Source organism: Lissotriton helveticus, chromosome 11 (genome assembly GCF_964261635.1).
Source record: "Lissotriton helveticus chromosome 11, aLisHel1.1, whole genome shotgun sequence".
Classification (NCBI taxonomy): Eukaryota; Metazoa; Chordata; class Amphibia; order Caudata; family Salamandridae; genus Lissotriton; species Lissotriton helveticus.
The window spans coordinates 1,067,230,488-1,067,256,853 of NC_136072.1; the positions used below are offsets into that span (position 1 = coordinate 1,067,230,488).

At 41.8% G+C, this 26,366-nt stretch overlaps 1 protein-coding gene across 1 annotated transcript in view; it reads left to right on the forward strand.

The window, feature by feature from the left end:
* Nucleotides 1–26,366, forward strand: part of ATP6V0A2 (ATPase H+ transporting V0 subunit a2) — a 420,906-nt gene that overhangs the window by 341,921 nt on the left and 52,619 nt on the right. The window contains exon 16 of the mRNA XM_078667621.1: nucleotides 24,365–24,484. Coding sequence (XP_078523747.1) covers nucleotides 24,365–24,484 — 120 coding nt within the window. The remainder of the gene's footprint in view (nucleotides 1–24,364; nucleotides 24,485–26,366) is intronic.

Consider the following 26,366-nt stretch of genomic DNA (forward strand, 5'->3'; position numbering starts at 1 on the left):
AGCTACGTCGGCCTCGCTGCACACGTTTGCAAGACACTATTGCCTGGACAGTCAAGTCCGGAGGGATGGCTTCTTTGGCCGTTCCGTCCTCCAGGACTTTCTGGTGTGATTATTGGTACGCAGACCCACCACCGGGGTTGGTATTGCTGGGGTATCTATTCTAAGGTAAGGAATCTATCACTAACATGTCTCTTTCAGATGCACAAGTTACTACTTGTGTAACGATATATCTGTAAGAGACATTAGTTAGTGATAGATTCCTTATCGACCCACCCATCCTCCCCGTTCTGCGAAACGATATCTAGGGTTAAGGTCATCCCCTTTCAGGGCCCTAGTTTCAATGGCACCAGTGTTGGTTTTTAACATGGCTCTGCGTTTCTGGGGCGGAAAAGCTGTGTCTAAGAACTGACGTCAGCACGCGGAGGCGGCGTCTAATTACTCAGACGATGTCATCACTGCGCCGACGAAGGACGCGGAGCCGCAGACGACGCCTACCGACGCGCAAGTGTACTGTTACGCAAAAATTTCCAGATCCAGTCGACGCCTGGGGATATTCTAAGGCAAGGAATCTATCACTAACTAATGTCTCTTACAGATATATCTTTACACAAGTAGTAACTTGTGCTACAAGTCAGTTCACTCTGGTTTCTTTTTCAGTGGCACAGAAGGCTATGGCACACAGTGGAGCAAGTACCATGCTTTAATAGCAAAGCCTCTAGTGGTATGCATGGGGAGTACCACAACTTCATAGTAGTGTTTTCGTCAGTGAGCATAACTCGTGGGCGCATAGTGGAGCAAGTGCCACAGCTGCAAGTGTAGAGTTGGAGAGGCGATTCACTCTGGCACGCTTTGGAAATGCTTTGAACCCTCCTCTACAACAGTATTAAGGGACACTAATCAACAACTCTTAGCAGCAAAGACCTCATTAAATGTTCAAAGGAGCTTGTCTCCTCTTTTCACTACTTCAGTGTCTAGGTCCACTCCCTCTAGTCTCAAGAATTTCAGCAATACACTTCCACTATCTTGGAGAGAAACTTCAGCTGCATCTTGTGCACAAGTGCATGCTAAATGTTCCTAAAATGGAACCCACAAGCTTCCCTCGCTCTGGTTCACTCAGACAAGCATACTGTTTGCAATACACAAACCATGGACATACATCCACACCTATGTTCCCTGTAAAGTGTGCGCAGGAGTGTGTGCAGTCTCCTCTGTTCTTCCACGCACAAGGGCTGTGCACACATACCAATGAACTTTACTGAGAAATACAAGTGCATTTTGGTGTGATGTATTCCTATAGGTACTGTATCGATTCCCCTATTCCTGACCCTGGTTTGGTTAATAATTAACTAGCAGCCATCCAACGGTGCAAAAACCGTTATCTGATTAAGCCACACCACGGCACAGAAGCGCGTTATCTGATTAGGTCATAACGCATGCCATCTAATTAGACAAGCGATATTCCTCCAACCCCTGATAAGGCATACGGAGTTCTCAAAACAAATCAAACCTACAGCGACCTGGGAAATTCCCATAACCATTGTTTTGATTTCACCGAGAACTTCAGCAAAAGAATGTGCAAACGAGCCCGTTCATATGACATCCTTATTGACGTATATATGTCCATCCTTACGTCAATCTCGGCACCTTTCAGGTATAAATATTACCGACATTGCCTTAAGCAAACACATGCGGTGGTGACGAGATCGGAGCAGCGAGACGTGCTGAGGAGCCCAGCAGAGAGCGAAGCCCACAGACGCTGCCCCGCCTTCCTGACGCGCTGAGAACGAGACGCTGCCTTTCTCCTGCCGAGAAATCCAGCTCCGGCGCTTCCAAGCAGCCCTCGCAGGCAGCTGGAATATCAAGACCTGGGATAAGAGATACCAGCCCTCCATCATTCTAGATCTCAGGTACAGAACTGAATAACCCCTTGCAGAGAATTCTCGAATCAGTCCCTTGGCAAAACAAACTTAACTTAAACTGCTACTTATCTACTCCCGCCCACGTATTAGGCTTAGGTCAGGTACATTGGGGTAGGCGTGGTTAGAAGCACCAGTTGAGTACGATTAGTCAAATGTATATATGTATGTATCTATTTTATCCATTTTAAAGTATCATATGGCTCAGAAACCATATCAATGCTTTTACAGTATTATTTTATAATTCTGTCTCTACTGTATGCACTTTACTTAACTACAAGTATTGCAATAATAGCGATTCATTTCTCTTGTATGAGAAAAGAGACTGATCAATAAATAACATCTTTTATTGAACCACGCCCATCTCTTATTTCTCTACAAACTGGTGAAACTAAGAATGCACGTACTGACTGAGTAAAATAAGTTGTCTATTGTTTTCACACGACTCTAGAGATACACTCTTGATTAGGGGAGAGCAAAGTTGTCATGTTCTATGGTTGTCAGAAACTAAATCCCTTCTTGTCTATCCAGGGAGGTTAAAATCCTCCTTGCCTATTCGAGAAAGTTTCTAGTGAACTCTGAGCTAGCTGGCAAACACAAAACTTTAAGTCTAAATATCGTCGGTAGAAGACCTAGTTAACCTCTGCCCTAGGTCTATACTATTGAAGATATTATTCCAATGCGCTGAGCCTATTGGGATAATAGGAACTACACTACATGGCGCCCAACGTTTGGATAGGCGATAAAACTAACGCAAGACATTAGAGTAACTCAGTCGTGCTTTTTCACACAGAACCCCTTTTTTCCCATAATACTCCAAAGACGTCTGGAGTGGGTGAAAGGTCATATCCGCCAAACCTCGCAGGAGGAGACTCCTATGTATGGTTCTTGGTTTATTCAACGTTGAAGGATACACTGTTCCAAAATATTGTGCATCTAATCTTTATATTCCGTGGAAACTTGATCTGCAAACAAACAGAATAACCTTCATGTCAGTAAAATGTCAGACACTGAAGAAGAAAGAGAGACAGCTAGACTAGCAGCTGAACTAATAGCAGCTGATGATACTCTGCTACAAAATGACCCCGATATAATACTCATCCCGGTCAACATAAGAAAATCTATAACTTTAAAACTTATAGAAAATGGACTGACACCAAGAGGTGGTACAGTCATATTCGTAATTGAGGCACACGAATATCGGCAGACAGAGGTATTCTATTCATGGATAAACTTTCCAGCAGCAAACGCTGTAACAAAGGACTTCCCCTATTACAAAATAGAGGAACCTCCTAATGAGTACACTCCTTTCGAGGAGGTGGAAATACCACTCAAATTCCAAGAGCATCTGCTCTTGTTTAATGGCGCCCTAAAACATAATAATCACATCACCAGGCTCGGTCCACTAGGTAGACCAGGAGCAACGTGGCCGGTCCTAGCCGGATACACACCACATCCAGACATTGAAGAAATGCCTGCACCAGAACTTTTAGCACAGCTAAAACAATTAATGAAAATACATAGACAATTAGTCCAATATGTAATGCGGACTTCAACAATCCAACCAGCAATTAAAATTCCACAGCTGACCAGTCATCAGGGGAACACAAATAAAATTACACCACAGAACATACAGTCCTGTCTAGGTAAGGTACCCGCAAAACGGGAACAAATTCCTTTCTGGCTAGCACAAAAAATAACTCAAATAGAGGCGGTGTTTCCAGATACCACCCCTGTTGAGAAACATAGGATTCTGACTATCTGTCTTCCAATGGGAATCGCACCACATGTGGAGGATTGTGACACTTGGGGAACAGTCTTTGCTTCCATTTACACAAAAACACATGGTGTACCATCCATGTCAGTAATACCAGATGTGCTAAAACAGATTCAAGATGAATACGGTCCAGAACCCGCTTTAACTCTCGGTATGAAACTACTGAAAGACTTCAAGCAGGTCTCTGCAATATTATTAGCCAACATAAAGGGAGAAGCAGCAAATGTGGCGATTCGCCAGAGGTTAAAAGAGACAAATATAGCAGACCAACCATCGGAAATTGCCAGAATCATAGAAAAATCCTATGAAGAACTAGGAAGAGATAGTTTGGGTGGAATACGAGTGAAACCCCAACTAGTTGAAAGTCCTGAAAAGGTATTTATAAAAAATAATTTAAACACTCATAAAAAGAGCTGGGATGGAAATAAACAATCCAATCCTAAAGAAAAAAGATTCCAGTCCAGAGGAAGGTCTCCTTGGCGGAGAGAAAGATCTCCCGACCAAGGACGCAAGTCTCCCCAACGGGAGCCCTCTGTGAAAAAATACGACCTTAGAAATAGGGATAATATAAAGAAACCTGATAGATATCAAGATATTGATACACGTCCCTCTCAATCTTTTCAGACTTCCTCGCAGAAATCGGAAAGAAGAGGACGATCAGAACAAAGGGAAGAGCACGTCAAGTCCAAAGACAAAGAACCTGCTCATCTGAATAAAAAATTACAATTTCCAAAAAAGAAGGTAGCCAGTATTAAAGTAATCAACAATGCCGAGAATACTGAGGACACAGCTGAAAAACGGAGAATGGGCTCAGACAATGCTAGACAGCGCAGCAGAAGTGAGCATAGCTCGCAAAGTCCTTATGAATCATCTGGAGACAGTGGACACGAATGAATACATTCAGGTGGAAACTGCAGATACCAGAGTTAGCAAACCTCATAAAATATATGAAATAACATTGCGTATAGAGGGGGATAAGACTAGAAAAATAAGGGGACTATTTTGGGATAATCTGTCCAAGGGCTATGACATCCTTCTAGCTGAACGAGACTGGCCTCCAGAGTTTGTCAGGGAGTGCCCACATGGCGAAGAAATAATTATGCCTGCCTTCTCAAACCATATTCCAATTCATAAAAAATATACACTTGCAAGAAAGTGGGCAGTAGCTCAAGCCCCTGCCTTATATAAAAATCATGTGGGATGGGATGAGGACTCTCCTCCTCACAAAATCCAGTTAAAATCACAACCTACTGCACAGAGGCAGTACCCGATTAAGCAAGAAGCTAAAAAACAGGTAAAAGAGATCCTAGATCAACTTGAATACCAGGGGGTGATTGAAACCTGCACCTCACAAATGAACAACCCTTTGTTTCCTGTCTCCAAGCCAGACAATTCATATCGTCTTGTTTTGGACTACAGACACCTTAACTCATGTTGCAAAACATTTGCAGTACAAAACTCGCATAGTGCTGCACTAATGAATAACATAGTGCGCAAAAAATACAAAACAACCTTAGACATTTCTAATGGATTCTTTTGTCAAAATATAGCACCAGAGAGCAGATATTTGACGGCGTTCTCAATAAATGGCACGCAAAAGAATTTCTGTCGTTTGCCCCAGGGGTTCAAGAACAGCCCAGGATTATTCTCAGCGAGAGTAACAGAATTACTACAAACATATGATGACGAGGCATTATCTTATGTCGACGACATCTATCTAACAGATGATGACTTGGATACTCACTTGAAAAGAGTGCACACCATAATACTTGGGTTCGCAGCAGAGGGTTACAAATTCAACTTTAAAAAGTCAAGAATTGCCCATCTAACAGTCCTGTTTTTAGGATATGAACTATCAAGTGAAGGCAAAAGCCTGGCTGACAATTTCCTAGAGAAATGTGCTATAATCCAAGCACCTAGAACACTAAAAAACTTACAATCAATTCTAAGCTCCCTAAATTTCGGAAGAACTTACATTATAAATTATGCAGAGAGAGTTAAACCTCTCTATGATCTTATAAAACCAGATTTTAAAAGAATCAATTGGACTCAAAAACACACAGAAATTTTGAGATCTTTACAAACAGATATGTTAGTTAAAACAAAATTACAAACACGTGACAACACACGCAACCTTGTGATTCGAGTCATCCCAGGAAGATGCGGATTCACATACCTGACCTCTAATGAGGGAGAGAAGGTACCAATAGCATACAAATCACATTTGTACACAGAAGCTGAAAAAAGGTTCAGCATTAAGGAAAACATTGTTCATGCGGTGCAAACAGCTGTAGAAAAAGAAAAATACCAAGCAGACGGTAGACAGGTTACAGTCAGAACAGCAGAATCAGCTTTTGAGGCATTAACAACCCCATGTAATTTACCGACAACTGCACTAAACCCAGAATGGATACAATGGGTAAATTCTGTTGCTACAGACAAAGTAAAATACTATTTTGACCCGGAAATGAAAGAATTAAAATATCTAGAATATGAGAAAGAATACCCTCTGCCAATCGACATTCTGCCTTTACGACAGTACGCCTGTGTAATACACACAGACGGGCATGCTCAACCCTCAGTTTGGGGAGAGCTGGCTTACAAGGCCACATGCGAAATTGTAAAAGAAGTGTGGCGCGGAGGTAAATTAAGACCTCTACTTACAAAAACACACTCAGTGGAAAATAATTCAGAACAACAAACTGAAATAATAGCGTTAAAAATGGCGCTAGATAATGCCGATCGCGAATTCCCGACACTTATTGTGTGCGATTCGTATTACTGCGTCAAATCATACAATAACGATTTACAGAAATGGATTCAAAACGGTTACAAAGATGACACAGGTGCAACAATAAAGCAAAAAGTGCTTTGGGAACAAGTAGTTCTTTTACAGAAAGAACTACCAAAAACTCACGTGATACATTCACTGAGTCATCAGCGTGATGGCGTTCACGTTGCAGGGAATTCATTGGCTGAGACAGCCACAGCGGTAGCAACTAAACCGGCTTCCGTAGCTACAAAAAAGCGTACAGTAAAACACATTGACGGTGAAACTGTGCTGGCGGTGAAAACGTCATCAAAAGGCGACTGCTCGGCGCTACCGATCAATTATCCACTCAATTATACATACATAATCGATGCAAACTCAGTCCCTTTTGCTCGAATCCCCGGAGTGGGGGATAGAGTGATTCCAAACACGGACAGGAGAGGCTTGTTAATAGCAGACGCACATATGGGTGAGGGTCTCAGACACCTTAAACAAAAAGATTCTCTGGAAGAATTACAATCAGTGTACTGGTGGCCAGGCATGAGCCTGCATCATCACATTTTTGTAAAAAACTGCCCAGACTGCAATAGAGATCGCAGTGGCGAACGGGGAGGACTATTGCCATGGCATTTCACTCCAGATAAACAACAATAAGAAAGCCCCCATCATGAAAAAAAAGCGTTATATTAACACAAAAAGACTAATTTTCACTTATAATGTAGACCCCAGCGCTCGGCTGACGTCTGGACTGTTATAAAAGGATTTGCGAGTCTATAATGGCATATACGCTAGGAGCATGCTACGTTTTGACTAATGTATTCCTTTTAGCCTTCAAGCTTATGGGGAAGCATGGCCAAATGAGCATAGCATAGCGGGACTCTTCTCACTTCCTTCCTGAGGGATACGGGATGGTGTAAAGAAAAAACCAAGACATAAAGCAATCTATAACGGAAAAGGTATTAGGTTCGGGTGCTGGGTGGGTCAAACATCTAATAAGTGTCCAACGTAGTCTAAATAACCTGCCAAGGAATTCTCTGAAAGGGTTCAGTCCGTACGAACTATTGTTCGGGACTAGAATGATGATCCAAGATCTTGATAGTCAGACTTCAGTGGTTAAAGACAAAAGCTTTGATATCAAAGATCGTTTGGCTATTTTACAGGACTTAAATGAAACAAGAAAAGACCTGAGCAACATAAAGCTGAAACAGCCAACAACCACTGAAGAGAAACCACCTGTCCCAGCAAGGCCTGTCTGGATTCCAAAAGTCGGGGATCTAGTCAGAGAAAAGATCGCGGTAAAGAAGGAATTTGGGCCTTCTTACAGAAAAGCAGTTCCTGTCTTGTCTATCAACGGGACAAGATCAGTAGTACTACCGCCCCTTGCTGGTAAAAAGGAGAACCGAGTTGTATCCATCGACCTGGTTAAACCACAATCATGTGGCCAATAACAAACAGTAGGCCAAGTGGACTCCCAAGAAATAGCAGAACACCAATGTTTGCTACAAATACAGAGGCTCAAACTGGAAGACTGATCACATTTGGAAAATCTACAGTGAATCAACAAGGACTATGCAACAAAGCAATGGAACTTGAACCTCTTAAAACCCAAATTAAAACTTTTCATCAAGAAACAACAACCTATGATGATGTAACTGCAGACTTTGCTAATGAAACAAAGCAAAATCCAAAAGCAATTGGAACAATTGACAGAACAGCATCCGGCTACTTCATCAACTTCGATGATTCATCTGAAGCCCTGAGTGAAGCAAAGAAACAGCCATCAACAAAAACTTTTAAAGACAAAGCTAAGGAACTTTTTCAACAGCTGAAAGAAACCTATCTGATCTCTCCATGGATTGAATTTTGGGTGGCCTTCGGTGCATTTATCCTCATTCTTTGGCTCATCTTAGTACTATGTTTGGGACATTTCATTGAAGGGAAATATGCTAAAATGGACACAGCAAGCCAGAAAATCAACTTGGTCCTTAAACCACACACATCTTCACACATCGAGAAAAGAGAACTTTCTTCAGTAAACTTCACAGCCAATCCTATACCAGGCGGTGTAGCATGGGACAAAACTGATTATGAAATCTATGGTCCGGTTGAAATCCTGAAGTATCCACACCAATTCAAGATCTCATTGAGTGACTTTGTAAAGCCAAGCTCATTTGCGGATGATTGGGACTTTGAAAGTATTAATGATATGATGTCTGATCTTGTGATGTCTGCTAAATTTACAGAACATGATTATTTGCAGGGTTCGTCTAATTATGATCAGATGTTCTGCTACAACCATTATGGTCACCATTATCTACATAAATCTGCTCAACCTAGAAATGTTTTAAATTATAACCAATGGGAACATTGTGCTACTCCTCCAAAAGATAGCTCGAAAACATTTTATGATAAATATTCATACTTTTCAGGGTTTAACACAAGTAATGCAGAAACATTTTATTTCAAATTGTCAAATAAGACAGGTATGAAGACCATGCTTACAAACACAAAATTGATATATTCCGATTCATTCTTTGAACAAATGAATACATTTGGGTTTGATTTCTGGAACAATAATATTGAAACAAAAACTGTTTGGGGTACAAGAGATTGGCAAGTACAAGGTATAGAATCATTGTTTAGAGCCTGCATGATCCCAGAACAAATTATATTTTTGAACGACACTATTGAACAAACTACCTGTCTTGGCTTAGCCAAAATCAAAGATTTGAACAAACCGTCTATTCCAAAGCCAACAGTGAACAGTAATAGCTCTATAGATGTTGAGATAGACGTAAACCATATATTAAACCAAAACAGAACACATCCTGAATGGAAAAAATGGTTGATCTGGCCCACAGATACAAATAACTGTCAAGACAGATTCCTGAACAAAGTACAGGGGTTCACATTGACTAGGCCAGACCCTAGATATTCCCAAAGACAACATCCAGGGATAGTAACCACCTACAGCGTGGGCAAGCTCTGCCTTCAATGGCTACAAACGTCCACACTGGCTGAAATTAAGCAACACCTAACTTTACTTACAGAAGGTGCTGACTTGCGTGATTTCATATTGGGACCACGCAAACAGCGTCAAAAACGTTTCATAGCGGCCTCTATATATGCAGCTTATAACGAAGTCTGGAAAGTAACTCAAATTGAGACAGCAGAAACAATACGGGAAATTGACCGCATTAATTTGGAAAAATCACTTTCTGTGGTGGACAATGGGTTAATGACTCTGTCCTCCAGAATATATTCTCTGGACAGCATTGTGTCTTCAGCAATCGATATAATATCGCAAGACTTACTGATGTTACAACACGGTCAGTCCCAATTGCGTTCTATTGTACAGCTTGGCTGGACGTTACAAAATTTGCGTTCTGGCTATGTGCCTTGGCGTTTAATCAACACAACGTCATTATTTAATATCTTTAACCTCACTGATAAACAAATCAGTTTGGCACAGAAGGGTGCTGACTATACAATTCTGAGCATTGAAAAACTTGAGAGATTACCATTGACAATGTCAGAACGACCTGTCATTGAATGGATAATACATGGAATAATAAATATTCCGATAACTACTTTCCAGTTTCAATTCTGCCAAAAATACATACAGGCAGGCCAGTATGAAAGGTTGGGTAAAGGATACATTAAGTCAATATGGAACTTGCCCTATACACACGAATGTGTCAGCAATAAAGGCCAGAAAGTGTTTCTCAGTGGCGATAATTGTGCAAGATCACTGAGCGGTACACTTCTGTGTCAGGGTATTAGTTTGCACGGAGCCTGTGAAGGGACTTCAAATAACCTTTCATGTTACCAGCTAGGCACACCTGCAACACGAATAGAACCATTCTTTAGGAGACTCTCGAACGGGAGTTACATTCTAATAGTAGATCGCAGATGTTGAGTTTGCTGCCCGGAAAACCTTATCTCATAACTGTGACTAGGAAGGTCATGTGCTGTGAACATGTATTGTTCCCCAGCGAGTCTGCAGACAGGGAGGCAAGGTTATGGCCCGATTTGAAAATTGCTTCTATTCGAATAGATACTTTAAGCAGAATGAAGACTGTGCTCCTACAGACGCCGACCAGGCTCACGTCATCAAAAGAAACGTATGAGGACAAGGACAACAGGACAACAGAAGAGATTCATTCATTATTATCAACTAATTCCCCCATACATTTCGCAGAAATACTGAACGAAATCTTAAATATTTCTGATACCACTGGTATCTCCAGTGTATTTAAAGCAGTGTTTTCGGGTGCTTTAACTCCATTCAAAGCCATCCTGAGTATTTTTCCAGACTTTGTCCATTCCATTTTTGGCGGACTTCCTCTCCTTTTAGGACTAGTAGCGGGTATTCTATTTTTGATCCTGTTATTTCGCTATGGCAAACCATGTCACAGACAAAACACCTGCGACAAGGGAAGAAATGATCCTAGCCATTGGCTACCGGGACCGGGTAACTAAAATCCTTGGACTATCCCGGTTTAGAGACCTGAACATGACTTGGTTTCTTTCATTTAGACCAATGTGGCAAAGTTGTGTTATGCCTGTATTAAGGTGCTTGCTATGCGGCGATGAATGCATGTTGGACACCTGTCTGGCACTACAATCGGATGTGCCAATGGACGCAGATACCTTATTGGGTCCGGTAACGGCTCATGCATTGTGCTGTCCCCAGCGGCTACCAATCCTGATGACGGCATTCGTGGAGTCTTCACCACTACGATTGAGGGGTAGTGAAGTACAAGATGAAAGCAGCATCGATCAGGTACGACCTTCAGTCAGCTATGCTGATCCAAACATCAATGGAGGCAATCATGCTCAGGCTCATGAATGCATGGTAACAACCTTTTCCGAATTAGTGGAACTTACTCAAGAAGCTGTTGACAGTTTTTTCAACAGTCTAAATGATATGATGTTTTCACCAGAGCAGCAGGAATAACTTTGAGCAAACTAGCACTTGGAGTTCCCTACATGCTGAATTTGGCCTTCAACTTTTTAAAGAAAAGCTATATGAAAAACTTTTCTCATAAGTTTTTTCAGACTGCAAGAACTTTTCCCCCAATTCCAAAATATTTACGATTTTTGGGACACTTATCTTCTGCTTAAAGTAGACGTTATTCTTAGAGAACTAAATTTCTATTTTTAGGTAGTCACAAGACATTCGCTATGCTAGCACTGTTATATATAAATTTATGATTGTGATGAAATGGTCTCGCACTTTTTTTTTTTCTGTATTAAGAGCCATTTCATTTGTGGTTTTCGCATTTAGATTATGCTGAATTTTTAACATATGAGTAGCATTATTAGACTGCTTGTGCATATAGTATACATGACAGTACATATGATTGTGTTTCGTATATTTTATAAACTCCAATTTTCGGAATGCATATAAATGTATTTTGGGGTGGTACGGTATACACAAACGCTACTGATATTCACTATGCCTAGATTTGTAAATATGGACATAGTCTACGTGGAGTGGGTGTGATGTATTCCTATAGGTACTGTATCGATTCCCCTATTCCTGACCCTGGTTTGGTTAATAATTAACTAGCAGCCATCCAACGGTGTAAAAACCGTTATCTGATTAAGCCACACCACGCCACAGAAGCGCGTTATCTGATTAGGTCATAACGCATGCCATCTAATTAGACAAGCGATATTCCTCCAGCCCCTGATAAGGCATACGGAGTTCTCAAAACAAATCAAACCTACAGCGACCTGGGAAATTCCCATAACCATTGTTTTGATTTCACCGAGAACTTCAGCAAAAGAATGTGCGAACGAGCCCGTTCATATGACATCCTTATTGACGTATATATGTCCATCCTTACGTCAATCTCGGCACCTTTCAGGTATAAATATTACCGACATTGCCTTAAGCAAACACATGCGGTGGTGACGAGATCGGAGCAGCGAGACGTGCTGAGGAGCCCAGCAGAGAGCAAAGCCCACAGACGCTGCCCCGCCTTCCTGATGCGCTGAGAACGAGACGCTGCCTTTCTCCTGCCGAGAAATCCAGCTCCGGCGCTTCCAAGCAGCCCTCGCAGGCAGCTGGAATATCAAGACCTGGGATAAGAGATACCAGCCCTCCATCATTCTAGATCTCAGGTACAGAACTGAATAACCCCTTGCAGAGAATTCTCGAATCAGTCCCTTGGCAAAACAAACTTAACTTAAACTGCTACTTATCTACTCCCGCCCACGTATTAGGCTTAGGTCGGGTACATTGGGGTAGGCGTGGTTAGAAGCACCAGTTGAGTACGATTAGTCGAATGTATATATGTATGTATCTATTTTATCCATTTTAAAGTATCATATGGCTCAGAAACCATATCAATGCTTTTACAGTATTATTTTATAATTCTGTCTCTACTGTATGCACTTTACTTAACTACAAGTATTGCAATAATAGCGATTCATTTCTCTTGTATGAGAAAAGAAACTGATCAATAAATAACATCTTTTATTGAACCACGCCCATCTCTTATTTCTCTACAAACTGGTGAAACTAAGAATGCACGTACTGACTGAATAAAATAAGTTGTCTATTGTTTTCACACGACTCTAGAGATACACTCTTGATTAGGGGAGAGCAAAGTTGTCATGTTCTATGGTTGTCAGAAACTAAATCCCTTCTTGTCTATCCAGGGAGGTTAAAATCCTCCTTGCCTATTCGAGAAAGTTTCTAGTGAACTCTGAGCTAGCTGGCAAACACAAAACTTTAAGTCTAATATCGTCGGTAGAAGACCTAGTTAACCTCTGCCCTAGGTCTATACTATTGAAGATATTATTCCAATGCGCAGAGCCTATTGGGATAATAGGAACTACACTACATTGGTGCAGGCTGGTATACCTTGCTTCTTGCAAAGAAGGTCAGTGGGTCAGGTAAATATTAATCTGCTCCTTACATCAGCAGACCTTTTGTATTAAAATCCTACCTTAGGCCAGCATTTCATCCTTTAACTCCTTCATTGCCACAGAAAAGATTCAAAACCAACAATAATTCCTTCACTACTTAGACTACATGTCCCAAGATTCTAGACAAGAAGTGGAAGTACAATTGAAACCATGTGAGACTTCCAACACCATTCAATGTCCATTCCAATGTACTTCCATGTCCAGTCTTCACATCGAATCCACTCCATTATTTCTGATGTCAGATTTAAGTATTTTTGTTTAGGTTGGGGGGGGTCTTCATTTTACTGTTTAAGTGGCTGAGTAGTTACCATGGATCTGCTTGGATCATCCTGTGGAGAAATATTTCTGAATTCTTGTATCTTGCTATGGAAGATGCCTTGTAGACTGTGCAATCCTTGTATCCATCACAAGTGACATCTGTTTACTGTGCACAACTTCGCTCCTCCCAACAAGCTCAGTGCTGTGTCAATCTTGTCTAAAGTTATTCCACCGATATATCAGTAATCGATGTGCCTAGTGCCAAATTTCCAACCTTCAGCAAAGTCCTTCAAAAATCTGTTAGACTTGCATGAGGCCACAACATATTTGGGGATCATATACTTATTTTTTCTTTACTATTGTATACAAAAAAAAATCATTCTGCTTGAGGGTAGTAATTTGAGAGTGTGGATTATCAAAAACGGAAAATGTTAATGTAAGGGCTAATCTCAAGTTAGCGCATAACTTTCTTTTAGAAAACCTTTGTGAAATACTATTCTGTAATGCAATGTTGTTTTGAGAATACCTTTCAGTAATATTCTTTTTCTATCCTGCGAAAGTATTACAACGCTCTCATACGGGACTTGTATTCCTGATTTTCTAATGTGACACATTGAACCTACAAGCCTCAGAAAAAACCTTGAATGGGTGAATTATTTACACGTGGAACGTATAAATGTCAGAGCTGTGAAAAATCATTAACACTGTGGGGCCTATTAGGATTGCGGTTTTTCCGCATCCTCTGGGCCGGCGGAAGCCACCGCCGGCCCAGAGGATGCGGAAAAACCGCAGCGGACCCACCAGAGACCCACCGCCACATTAGGATGGCTGGTGGGTCCTGGTTTCCGTCCGCAGCTATTCCGCCGCGGTTGGCTTACAACCGCGGCGGAAAAGCTCTAATATGGTGGCGGTGTCTCTCAGACACCGTCCACCATATTAGGAAATGACTGAAAAGATGCTTTTCCGCGGCGGATTTTCCGCCGTGGAAAAGCATGTGGAACTTCACTGCGGGGGCCCGTTGCGGGCCCCCTAGGTGAAGGGGGGGTGGGGGGTGCACATGGGGGGTACCTATGGTACCCCCCTGCATTTGTATGCAGAGATCAGCAGGCACCGCGCGGTGCCTGACGCTTTCTGCATACAAATGCAAAGTATGCATTTTTAACATTGCGGCGGGTGCAGCTTGAAGCTGCACCCGCCGCAATGTTAATGATAGAGGATGTGACCGCCACCCTGGCGGTCACATCCTAATCTTCACGGGGGGAACTCCGCTGCCCATGCGGACGTTCCCCCCTACTCTATGGTGGCGGACGGACTCAGGTCCGTCCGCCATCATAATCGTCCCCTTTGTTTGGGATGCGTTTGCTGCATATTTTTTGGGGAGTTTTATATAGCGCGAACTTGACCCGGAAATATCAAGATATTAGAGCGCTTTACGTGAGCACCAGTTACGTTACATACAGACACATTCATTTTTGTTAGGCACAGGGAGATTAAGTGATTTGCCCGGAACCACTGTTCTTTTAACGTCGTTGCCGGGACTTGAACCCAGTTTTCTAGCTTCAAGGTCGACTGCTCTAGCCGTAAGGCTACATCCTCTTCCCATTGCATTGTAGAGGGAAACCCTACGGCTGCAATTTCAGCATTTGTCTTTCAAAAGGTTTTGCTTCCAAGTGTACGTACCCATGTCACATGTGAGCCCATCAGCTATTGCAAACTTTTTATAGAATGGCTTATTGTATACTGTGTTTTGCTTGTTTGCTTTGAACAATGCTTTTATCATCACAAACGTGCTCAACAAAATTCCAGCATGCAGACTTCTGCTGGATAAGAGGCGAGGACCGATAGTTATAACATGAGACGCTACTTGGTCTCTATAGTGTAAGTTAAACAAAAACACCAGGAACCTAACCACTGGGAAAACCGGAAACCAGATCAGCATTACTACGGCCAGGAGGACCAGAAAAAAGACCAGAAGGAGGAGGAACTCGAACAACATGACCACCAGATGCTCCTGGTCCAGGACAATGAGAAGCAAGGCCCCGTGACTAAAATCAGCAGGTCCAGAATCGGGGAGTCCAGGAGGACCCAGAGCAGAAGGCTAAAGAAAGTGGGAAGGACCTGACCCAGGAGAAGGCAGACCAAGACCATGAAGAAGACTTGGAGACCCAAGACCACAATAAGGAACAGGAACCAGAGCAGGGTGAAGAGAACCAGTACTACAATGATCAAGTAGATCTCATTGAGTATGACCAAGGCTAGGGGAACTGGCACTTGGAGGAGCAGGGCCAGGAAGACAAGGACCATGTGGACTAAAAAGACCAGGAACACCATGAGGCCTAGTACCAGGAAGAGAAAAGTCACCAGTGTGATTCTAGGCCATATATGCTTACACTTAGTGACAGAAGCCACACAGCAGCCAAATGGCTCCTTCACAGTCTTCTCCAACGTTTTCACCCTTCTTAAAACCCTGGGGATATCAGTCCTTTAAAGGAGCTATTGAAAAGGAAATTCCAACCGTAAAACGTTTTGAAGGAACCAGGGAATATTCTTAAGTAAACTTTATAACCGATCCATTTGCACTAGAAACTATGAAAAATTGAGAATATTCCCAACACTTTTGAGAAGGTGGATTCTTCCTCATCCTACTTCACATGATACCTAACTCCTCACATGGTTTCACAAGATTGTGACTGAGAAAAGTGTGCACATAAAGTTCCAGTTTATGCACACACAAAAATTATTAGAGGAAACATTGCTAGACACATGCATGCACTCAGGATATTAGCACAGGAATCGGAGTTCACTGGTAGCAGTAGAACTGTCCACGACTGAGCCTGGATGCCAGCACTATAGTGACGCAGATAAAAAGGTTTGGTTACTAAGATAATTTCAAAAATACGATATCCGGTCACCCACTTGCTCCACGTGCATCCGTGATAAGGACACTAGACCTTTCACCATGGAGATTGTGCTCACTGCACCCCTCCAGGTCCAGTCCCGGACTCATATCAAGGGAAATGTCTAGGCCTTCACACACACATGCCAAATTAGCATAAAGCTGTGGCCAGAATGAAAAAAAAACAGGATAGCAGATACTGTAAGTTGGGTACTGGGGGTCGGGGGTGGGGGGGGGGGGGGGGGGAGTCAGGCCGATTGGTGGGGAGATACAACTGTACACCATGCATGTGACCTTTCGCATGTAAACATTTAACAAAACAATAGACAGCCTTTGCTAAGAGGATCTAACAAAGATGATCACAGTGCAAATCTTCTGTCCCCTGGGTTTGTGAGTTGCATTATCCGCAGTAAAGCCAGTATACCTCGGTATAATACCTGCTGCCTTTGTTATAATTTTTTCATAATAAACCAATTAGACCTCTGGCTGTCTAACATAACTGTTCCTAATGAACCAATAAGGCCTATAGCTTTTAACTTAATCATTAATGTTGATTTTTTTAGGCGAAACAAAGCCTCGCCCAAGAACAAACTGATATAAATCACATTTGGCAATTAATGTACGAATTAAACTCTAAGCAAATCCCTTCCCAAAGCAGTGCTGTTAATAATGAGGCAACGTCTTAATTTACAGTTCAGACGAATAGAGGTAACAATTTACTAGCAGAACTGCACCAGTCAATGTCTAAGCTCCCATGTTAGCTATAAACTCCAACAGTGTGAGTAGGGGCACTCCTTTTGCTGAGCAAAGTTGTTGTGAATAAATATCTGACAACACAATAGAGTCTGCACCGTTTCTATGCAGCATGAGCTCCTTACCATACTGAGATCTTATGAAAATGCTTCCAAGTCATTACAGAGGACCCCGCAATAGCATTTAAGCAATACTTCTTATTTCAAGTAAAGTTGAGCAAGCAATGTCAATAAAAGAAATGCGCTCAAATGGCCTGCTCCTTTTGAATCCAGGGGGTAGGGGGAGCACAGCATCCCTGAGAAGACACAGGATGCAGTGCAACAAGGGATTCTCCTTAGTATAAATTATGTCTACACATTGTGCTAGAGGATCTGATCCCATCTGCCATTTCTGCAATATCAGTTATTTTGTAATGGGTTTTTTCCTGTTTAGGTTTTTTTTCTTCCTGAGCATGTTCTTTTTCCCAGAAATGTCTTTCAGACTAACTTCAGGAGGATTATTGGAGTATCTTTCTCACCAAAGGACATGCTCCGTGCTCCAGGGACAAAATCCCTTTGAGACCCTCCTGCCTGGCAATAGGCTTAAGGGTTATCCCGTGCTTCACATCTATGCCTACTCCTCATAAGGCTAAGGGCAGTGCAACATAGCTTCATAATGTATTGACAGCTCAACAGGAGGATCCTTCAGTTATATCTTCTGATATATTTGCAGCCAGTGTCAATTCCTTAATTATGTTACTGTAATGTGTTATTCATTTCTATGTCTTCAACCGTGAGCACTTCTTTTCCACATCAGGCATTGAACAGAGTAGGTCTTAGGGATGACCTTGAGGTACGCCACAGATTATGTTCTTGGGCTCCGAGGTAAATGGTGGGAGGCGGATTCTCTGTGTTCTTCGGGTGTTAAATCCTCCATATGAGGACGTCCTTGTGCTCCTACTAAGCATCTGCTGAATAAAGAAGCATCTTACACTTTAAGAAGACCCTGATCATCTAATGAATATCAGCTGTTCTTTAGTCCCTTTGGTGTAAAATAGGTACATTATTTTTCTCATGGTGGGTTGTGGTACCTGGAACTCCTCTAAATGTTCCACAGCTCCCAAACCACACACCATTCCATAGCCTTTGAATCTGGGTATGTAGTAATGATACCATTAACCTTGTACAATTAATGTTTGGCCCGTAGTTGCAATTTAGTTCATGGACCCCATGTTAAAAATTCAGTGAGTTGAAAATAGAGTAGCCTTCTGAAGACCATAAATAGTACAGCCTGGGCACCGCAGTCTCCAACACCAACAGCTGCAGTGAGTCCGTACCAGTGTGTCCCACTCTGAGGGAAATTAAGGCGTGCTATATGTGCGATGAGTGGCACTTCTTTTACCACAGGGCCAGTCCCGGGCAGTGCAAAGTGAGCAAATCAGCACCAGCAGCGCGCCCATATTGCTGCGCGCCCATATGTGATGGCCCCTCCTCCTCCTCAGGGCCTGTCGGGAGCAGAGCAGCCTGAGCAACGCAGTCCCCAACAGGAGTAGCACATCCGTATCAACACCTCCCATGCTGTGGGGATTTCAGGGACGCTATATCAGCAGACCCTCCGCCACAGGGCCAGTCAGGAGCAGCAAGGGCAACACAGTCCCGACACTAACAGCCACAGCAAGTCCGTATCAGCTGTCAGTCTAGTCCAGACCTGAAGCTCCACTTAACCAAGCGGTGATAGCTGACTGCATGAACCAAGATAAAGCAGTTAGCATTCAATGTCTGACCCTTGTGAAGGCTCTTCTTTACTTAATAGGATACCTGGAACATTTTGATAAGAATCCCAGCCCTTCAGCCAGAGCATATGCCAAATTTGATCTTTTGTCTTTATTGTCAAGAAAAAGAGCAACATCCAAGTGTGGCAAGAGGATAGTGGTGGCCCATGCTCCATTAAATACTACTAATTGCATGGAGCTATATTTATACAGTCTTCCGAGTCATCAATGGTACCACTTGGTTAGATTCCGCCTTAATATTGGCCATTTGCTGGTTCTCCTACCCTAAAGAAGCTTGTTGTGGCACAGACTTGGTTCCCTGTTCTTGTGACTCTGTATCTACAGAGTCTCTGCTACAATTCTTTTTCGAATTATACAGAGCACCAACGAACATTAATTTCCCTACTTAGATTACTTAATACCAGAAGATGCAGACCAGCCTTAATTTATTTACAACCAATAGACTCTGTTACGGTGTGCCATACGGTATATAAATTTGTCGCAGTCACAGTAAGGCTGCGTAATCTAGTGAGCAAGTTTGATAGTTCATTACATAAATTTCTTTAAATAGATAGAAGACAAAACTTCCTGAAATCTGTATTCTCCATCTGACATAGTAATTTTTCTTTATTGCACGATTAATAAAAATCTTTGCAATTAATCTAAAAGGAGAAAAAAAAAAGAAAAAATACATAATTGATAACTTTTTGCAAAGCGGATAAAAGAGGTAGAAAGTTAAAAAGGGTACAGGCTAGTTCAGTACAAAGCATTGATTTAAAAAGCATTTCGAAATTTGCATTATTTATAAATATCAAAATAGGAATGTATAAATGTACAAAAGCAGTTCTGAATGTATCAAGTTCATTCACTAGCCTCTGGATTTAGGGCTGTGTTAACTAATTTCATAAGGCGAACCAGTCTGCAGGCTAATTGGATGTCTTCTCCCTTAAAGCTGGTCAACAGAGCTTGTCTGCGGGTTCGCAAACGTCTTTGGTTCCAAAGCTGTGTTAATTGACTCCTTCGAGCACAATCTAAAGCTTTGCAGCTACATAGCAAGTGCAGAACGTCCTCCTTTGGGTCATCGCAGAGTCTACACTTAGGATTAGAATCCAAGCGTTTCCACAGGGGGAGATGTTCTTTTGATGGTATTACCCCCATCCTCAACCGCAGAAAGGCTTCCTTCGCCTTCCTTGAGAAGCCAGTGCCCAGGTATGTCTGTGGTAAGGGCCTGGTGTAGCTTTGGATCACGAACCACCCGTGAGTCCTCCTGGTTAGTGCTGCTTTATCTTCTTCCAAGGATGTTATTTTCACAGATTTATTAACGAGGCGCTTAAAGCATTGTGTGAACAGCTCGAATCCCATAGATCTTTTAGCACGAGGGAGTTTATAGCTGCTTGGAGATAGACCATTGCGGGGGAGTCCATATTTTTTTCCAGCTCTTTCCAAAGGTAAGTGTTCAGAGTGCCCATTTCAGCACTCTTTACTTTGTGCCAGCTTTTTGCATAAGCACCCTTGCGTGCTATTTGTTGCTTCTGTAAGCCGAACTCAAGCCTTAGCTGTGCTGGTGAAGTGTACTGAGGGAGACTGAGAAGTATTCGCATAGTTTTGCTTATTACTTTGTCTAAGGTGACCTCGTCTCTCCCTCTCATGCATTCGCTGCCGTAGGTTATCGATGGCAGTAATCTTGCTTGTAGTATATCTAGCAGGGGGATAAAATTTGGGCCCGCTATTGTGTTTTTAATGCTTTTTAGTGCGATGGCCAGTGAGATCCCTCTGTTCTTAATTGCCGTTTTTTGTTGCTTGAATGAGCCTTTCGAGTCGAAGATTATACCCAAGTATTTATATTCTTTGACTGTTTCCATCTATCTTTTTGTCGTGCAGAAACCATTGAGGGGGTTGCTTTTTAGGTTTTTGATTTAATATCATCACCTTTGATTTTTCTGAATTTATACTTAGCTCATTCTTTTCGGAGAAATTGCTTGTTGCGTTAATAAGGTGTTGAAGGCCTACGGGAGTTTGGCTTATTAATATTAAGTCGTCCGCATACAGTAAGTTGGAAAAGGTGAAGCCCCTAGCTTTGGGGCGTGATGATTACAGGTATCAAGTTCTTCGGAAAGGTCGGACAAAAAGAGATTGAACAGGGTCGGTGCGAGAACGCACCCCTGCTTCAACCCTTTTGTAGTCGGTATTTCTTTTGATAGACAATTGCCAGCCCCCAGTTTAATTTGGATCCAGGTTTCTGTATGCAGTAAAATCAATAGATTCAACAGTTTGGGGTCTATATCACAACTTGAAAGCTTTCCCCACAGTTTTCCTCTATCTATGCTATCAAACACGGCTGAGTAATCGATGTAGCACACATATAATGTTTTTTTTATGTTTAATTGTGGCGTCTATCAGCAGGGAAAGGGCTAGAATGTTTGCTGTTGTCCCTTGATTTTTTTGGCATCCGGTCTGATTAATGGGGATTATTTTTTTATTTGACGCTCTAATAGAAGCCCCAAGAAATATTTGGCATCTATGTCTATAAAGGCAATGAGCCTGTAGTTATTGGCATCACTCCTGTTGCCTTTTTTGTAGATTGGTGCAATAATTGATCCCTTCCAAGCGTTCGGGATTTGTTCTGCCATCCAGATTTCTAAGAAGAGCGGGAGCAGTTACTCGGCCCAATAATTTGGTTCTTGCTTGTAGAGGATAGGGGGGATTCCGTTTGGGCCTGAGGCTCCCTCTTTCCGGCCTTTCGCAATTCGTCCCTTCAACTGTAATATAGAACCTGGGAAGTTGGACTCCTCGACTGGAGGCTTTAAGGTCTTCGTGCTCTCCTCCCGGGACTCTGGGTTTTGGTAAGCTTTGTCAGATTTTTCATTGTTAAAATGGTTGGATAGATGTTTTACCCAGATCTCCTCCGTAATGTAGGAGTTCACTCCGGGGGCGTTTGGATTCTCTATTTTGTTAACATTATTCCAGAATCTCGCGCTGTAGTTATTTCTGGAGTCGTAAAGCAGTTTCGCCCATGTTTTTTCGGTGGAGTCCTGTTTTATTCGCCACAGGATTTTGTTCTTTTTGAGCTTTAGTGACCTCAATTCGGTCAGTAGATTGTTATTGCTCCCATCTTTCCGAACCCCGCGAAGTGTTCTGTTGATTGCAGTTTTTATTAGTGTTAATGTGCAGGTTTGGGGTGTCTGAGGATGAATTTCTGGGTTACTTATCGGCCGAGCGGGTAATTTTTTTTGGCTTGTCTGTGCAAGTTTTTCTGAGTCACTAGTTTTGCATTTAATTCTTTTACGATTTGACGAGGTTGTTAACTTTTGTACATTAGTTGGAAATGTTAGTGCTGTCCCATGTGCCCTCAGTGTCAATTCTTGCGGGAGGTGATCGCTGCAATCAGGTGTGCCGATTTTTAAAATCGTGTACCAATGTAAAAATTGAATAAGATAAGAAGGTGTAATCGATCGCTGAGTTTGAGTTGTGGAAAGTAGCTGCTTGGGGTCGGTCCCCCGGTGATCGCCCATTTATCGAAATCAGGCCCAGATTTGTTAGATCCTCTATTAGGCTTTTTGATAAATTTGTTTGTTTGCCCCATGGGCACTCTTCCAATGGAGGGATCCCACTTACATGCAAGTAATCTTCTGTTGGATGCTTCTTTCCTATGGTCTTTGAAAGAAACATATTAAAGTCTCCCGATACAATAAGGTTCGGAGTTTCAACTTCCGTTATTAATTTGGACAGTTCCAACACCAGGGATTTTGCACCGTTTTTTTTCCCTTTCGGGTGCAGATAGGTATTGACCAGGATTAACTCTTGTCTGATAGATCCCGGGGTTAATATTTCCAGCTGGACTGCAGTGATTCCATTTTCCGTTCCAGATGTTTTTATTCAGCAGTTTTTTTGCAGTATTTATTGTTTTTTAGAGGTGTATGTAGTTAGGCCTCCTTTCTGATGTCCGAATTTTGAAGTTCTCCTGGCTGGGAGATGGTATGTTTTGAAGCCCTGAAGATGGAACGGCTCTGCCAACCAGGTTTCTTGTAATAGAATTAGGTCATACTGCTGGAAGTATAACAATAGGTCTTTATTGGTAGTTTTTGCACCTAGCCCGTTTATGTTCCAAGAACACAGTTTTAGCGGCGGCTTTGTTTTTGAGGCATTTCTAATTCGATCTTCCGACTGTCATGGCCCGGTCTGTCTGATATTGATTGTTTTTGCTACCCAATCCCATTCTTGGTTTTGGATACGGGTCTCCTTTATTTCTTGATTCCGCCTTAATATTGGCCATTTGCTGGTTCTCCTACCCTAAAGAAGCTTGTTGTGGCACGGACTTGGTTCCCTGTTCTTGTGACTCTGTATCTACAGAGTCTCTGCTACAATTCTTTTTCGAATTATACAGAGCACCAACGGACATTAATTCCCCTACTTAGATTACTTAATACCAGAAGATGCAGACCAGCCTTATTTTATTTACAACCAATAGACTCTGTTACGGTGTGCCATACGGTATATAAATTTGTCGCAGTCACAGTAAGGCTGCGTAATCTAGTGAGCAAGTTTGATAGTTCATTGCATACATTTCTTTAAATAGATAGAAGACAAAACTTCCTGAAATCTGTATTCTCCATCTGAAAGTAATGCTTTAGATATACAAACTATTTCAACGACCCGCCGAGATCTATGTATGGACTATATCGTGGTATGTGATTTTACTTGAGGACCATTTTAATTAATTTTATCTGTAATATTAGCTGAGTGTGCGGGGTGGTTTCAAAGCCTCCTTTCAGAAATTTTAGAGAGTACCATTTCCATGGCGGTTATAATGAACACTGAGCACAAATCACTTTGTGATCTAATTGCCTGGTTGCACAGTGTTGCCATTGGTTCCTGTTCTTTGCGTATTGCACATGGACTGTTGACCGAATGTCTTACATGTTTGAATGCTGCTCATTGCTCCTAATTGTATTGTGATTTATTTAATGCAGATTTTTTGTATGAATTGTACTGAATTCTTTAATGTTTTTTTAGCCAAATACAGATTTACTAGTTATGATCATCATCATCTAGCACAGATACTGGGACACACATTAGTACCTAGTAGGGTGTGTTCCAAGGCAACAATAAAACAAAATTAAATTTAATATGTTTCAAGCGGATACTTACATGACAAGCTCAAATAATAATCAATTGATAATGAATTCATCTACAGAAATCTAAAAGTAGATTGGTCACATTATTCGTGGCAAAGACATGCACTCATTTTCTCTGCTGTGCATTTTATAATGTGATTTAAAAAAATTCTATTTCCTTTCAACAGAAAGTTATTCAGAGGCTTCTGGTCGCTCTTATGTGTATTTCTGCTCCAGTGATGATCTTTGGGAAACCTATCTACCTGTACTGGCTTCACAATAGAGGCCCAGGAATTGGAATGTATGGAGTAAGTATTTTTATTTTAAAACCTTGCCATGCTTTTTTTTTTTTTTACATATGTATATTCTTAAATGTACAGTTAGGCGTGTGAGTGCTTTGAATGCTTCATTTCTAATTTAAACTTTATCGTTCATTTACACATCTATAACTTCTAGGTTGGTCGTTATGAGTGTGTGTCTTCAATAGTACTTCTGAGGCTATGGCTATGCCTCACTTGTCTGGGGGGTTGCTTTTGTTCCTCTTCAAAGGGGAACATGGCCTGGCAGAGTAGGACCAAGGCTGATTTGCATAAGGTTGTTGTCTATCAGTTGTTCCACACTGAGCACAAACACAATAGACTGCAATGTGGTTAAAAAAAATACTAGTGGCTGAGAAAAATTGCTTTTCTGATTTGTTAATAACTTTGAAACATTTGAAGACTATAAAATATACTTGGGCGAGAAGGTTTTTGTCCTGTCTGCAATTGTAAGATAAGTATCCAAGCAATCTGATTTGCAGGCTACAACTTTGTTTTTTAAGGCTTCCATTATGCAGTGACAGATTCGCTAAGCGTTTTGGCTTCCTTTTTCCGAAGAAAATTTTAAGCGGTATAGAAAGAAAGAGTATTGCTAACCCTTGGGATGATGTGGGGATTATTACAGATGGACAAATAGTCTCCTGCAAAAGCAAATTTTTTTTCTGGCTATCCCTAGATGCACATGAAGAAACTGTAGAGAAGGCATCTCCTATATTTTGCATCAATGCATCGGAGGACGTAGCTAAAAATTCAACAACACAAAGCAATGTGTGTAGGGTAGGAGCCACATATCTAATATAAGGTGTGGTAGAATCATAAAAACAGAGCTTCTCCTCTTATTAATGAAAAGCATTTTTGACTTGCACGATCTGTGGATTTGAAAGGATATAAGTGAATCCTGAGAACACCATTCCCTCATCACCACACAGTGCACGATCAAAAGGCTGGGCTCTGTGGGCTTAGAGTCGACAGGAGATGTGGATGTAGGTATGGTCTTGTTTGCTTGGGAGTGAGCTCAGTCAAGTGGATCTGGAAGATTAAAGGATCCAGATCAGGATCAGATGTATGGCAGTTGAAAAACTTTATGGCGATTATCATTGTAGGAGCCCAGATGTCAAGTCAGGATGGCGTAACTGACTTTTTGATAGGGAAGGGGTTCTGAGTGACATGGAAGTTCTTATAGGCCAATCTGTGTTAGAAGGAATTGGTGGGTTTTTATATGGGGATATTAAATAAGGTTGGTAGGCAAAGGTGATCTCATACAGAGATAAGAAATAGTAATGTGGTTTCCATTTACTGAAGGCTATTCAATGATCTAGTTTACCAGTAACCAGCAAGTGAGTCAAGGATTTAAGTGACCGGGATGGAAGGTGAGGACTTATTGTTCTGATAGAGAACAGGGTAACTGTCTCCTTTGGCGAAGATGAACAACTCCAGCTGCATTTTAGAATTAAAAAACATGTGGCTTATTTATAGATTAGTGGTAGGGACTGCGGCCCCTGCCAAGTCTTAAGAAATGGCAGCTGGCTTGGCTGCAATTTTTTAGTTTGGTGGCCGGGTACTCCGTCAGTGTGACGGAGTCATTTACTTTGTTGTTCTGCCCGCCAAAATATAAATTGGCCTGCATGTCTGAATTCCTTGCATAGAGCAAAGCAATGCTCTTTCTGGCAGGGACTCTACATATGAAGTCTTTTAACTTTGACAAGTCTGTGTTCTGGTTTTCTGAAGATTGACCTCCTACAAGCAAATCTGTTGGGCATCCTCTTGTTTCTTTTTTTTTTGGCAGAGCCTCTAGAATGCTTAAGAGCCAAATCCACCAGGGCTTAGGCTGCTGTACCACTGCATTAGTACATAGACTGCCTGTCTGGACACC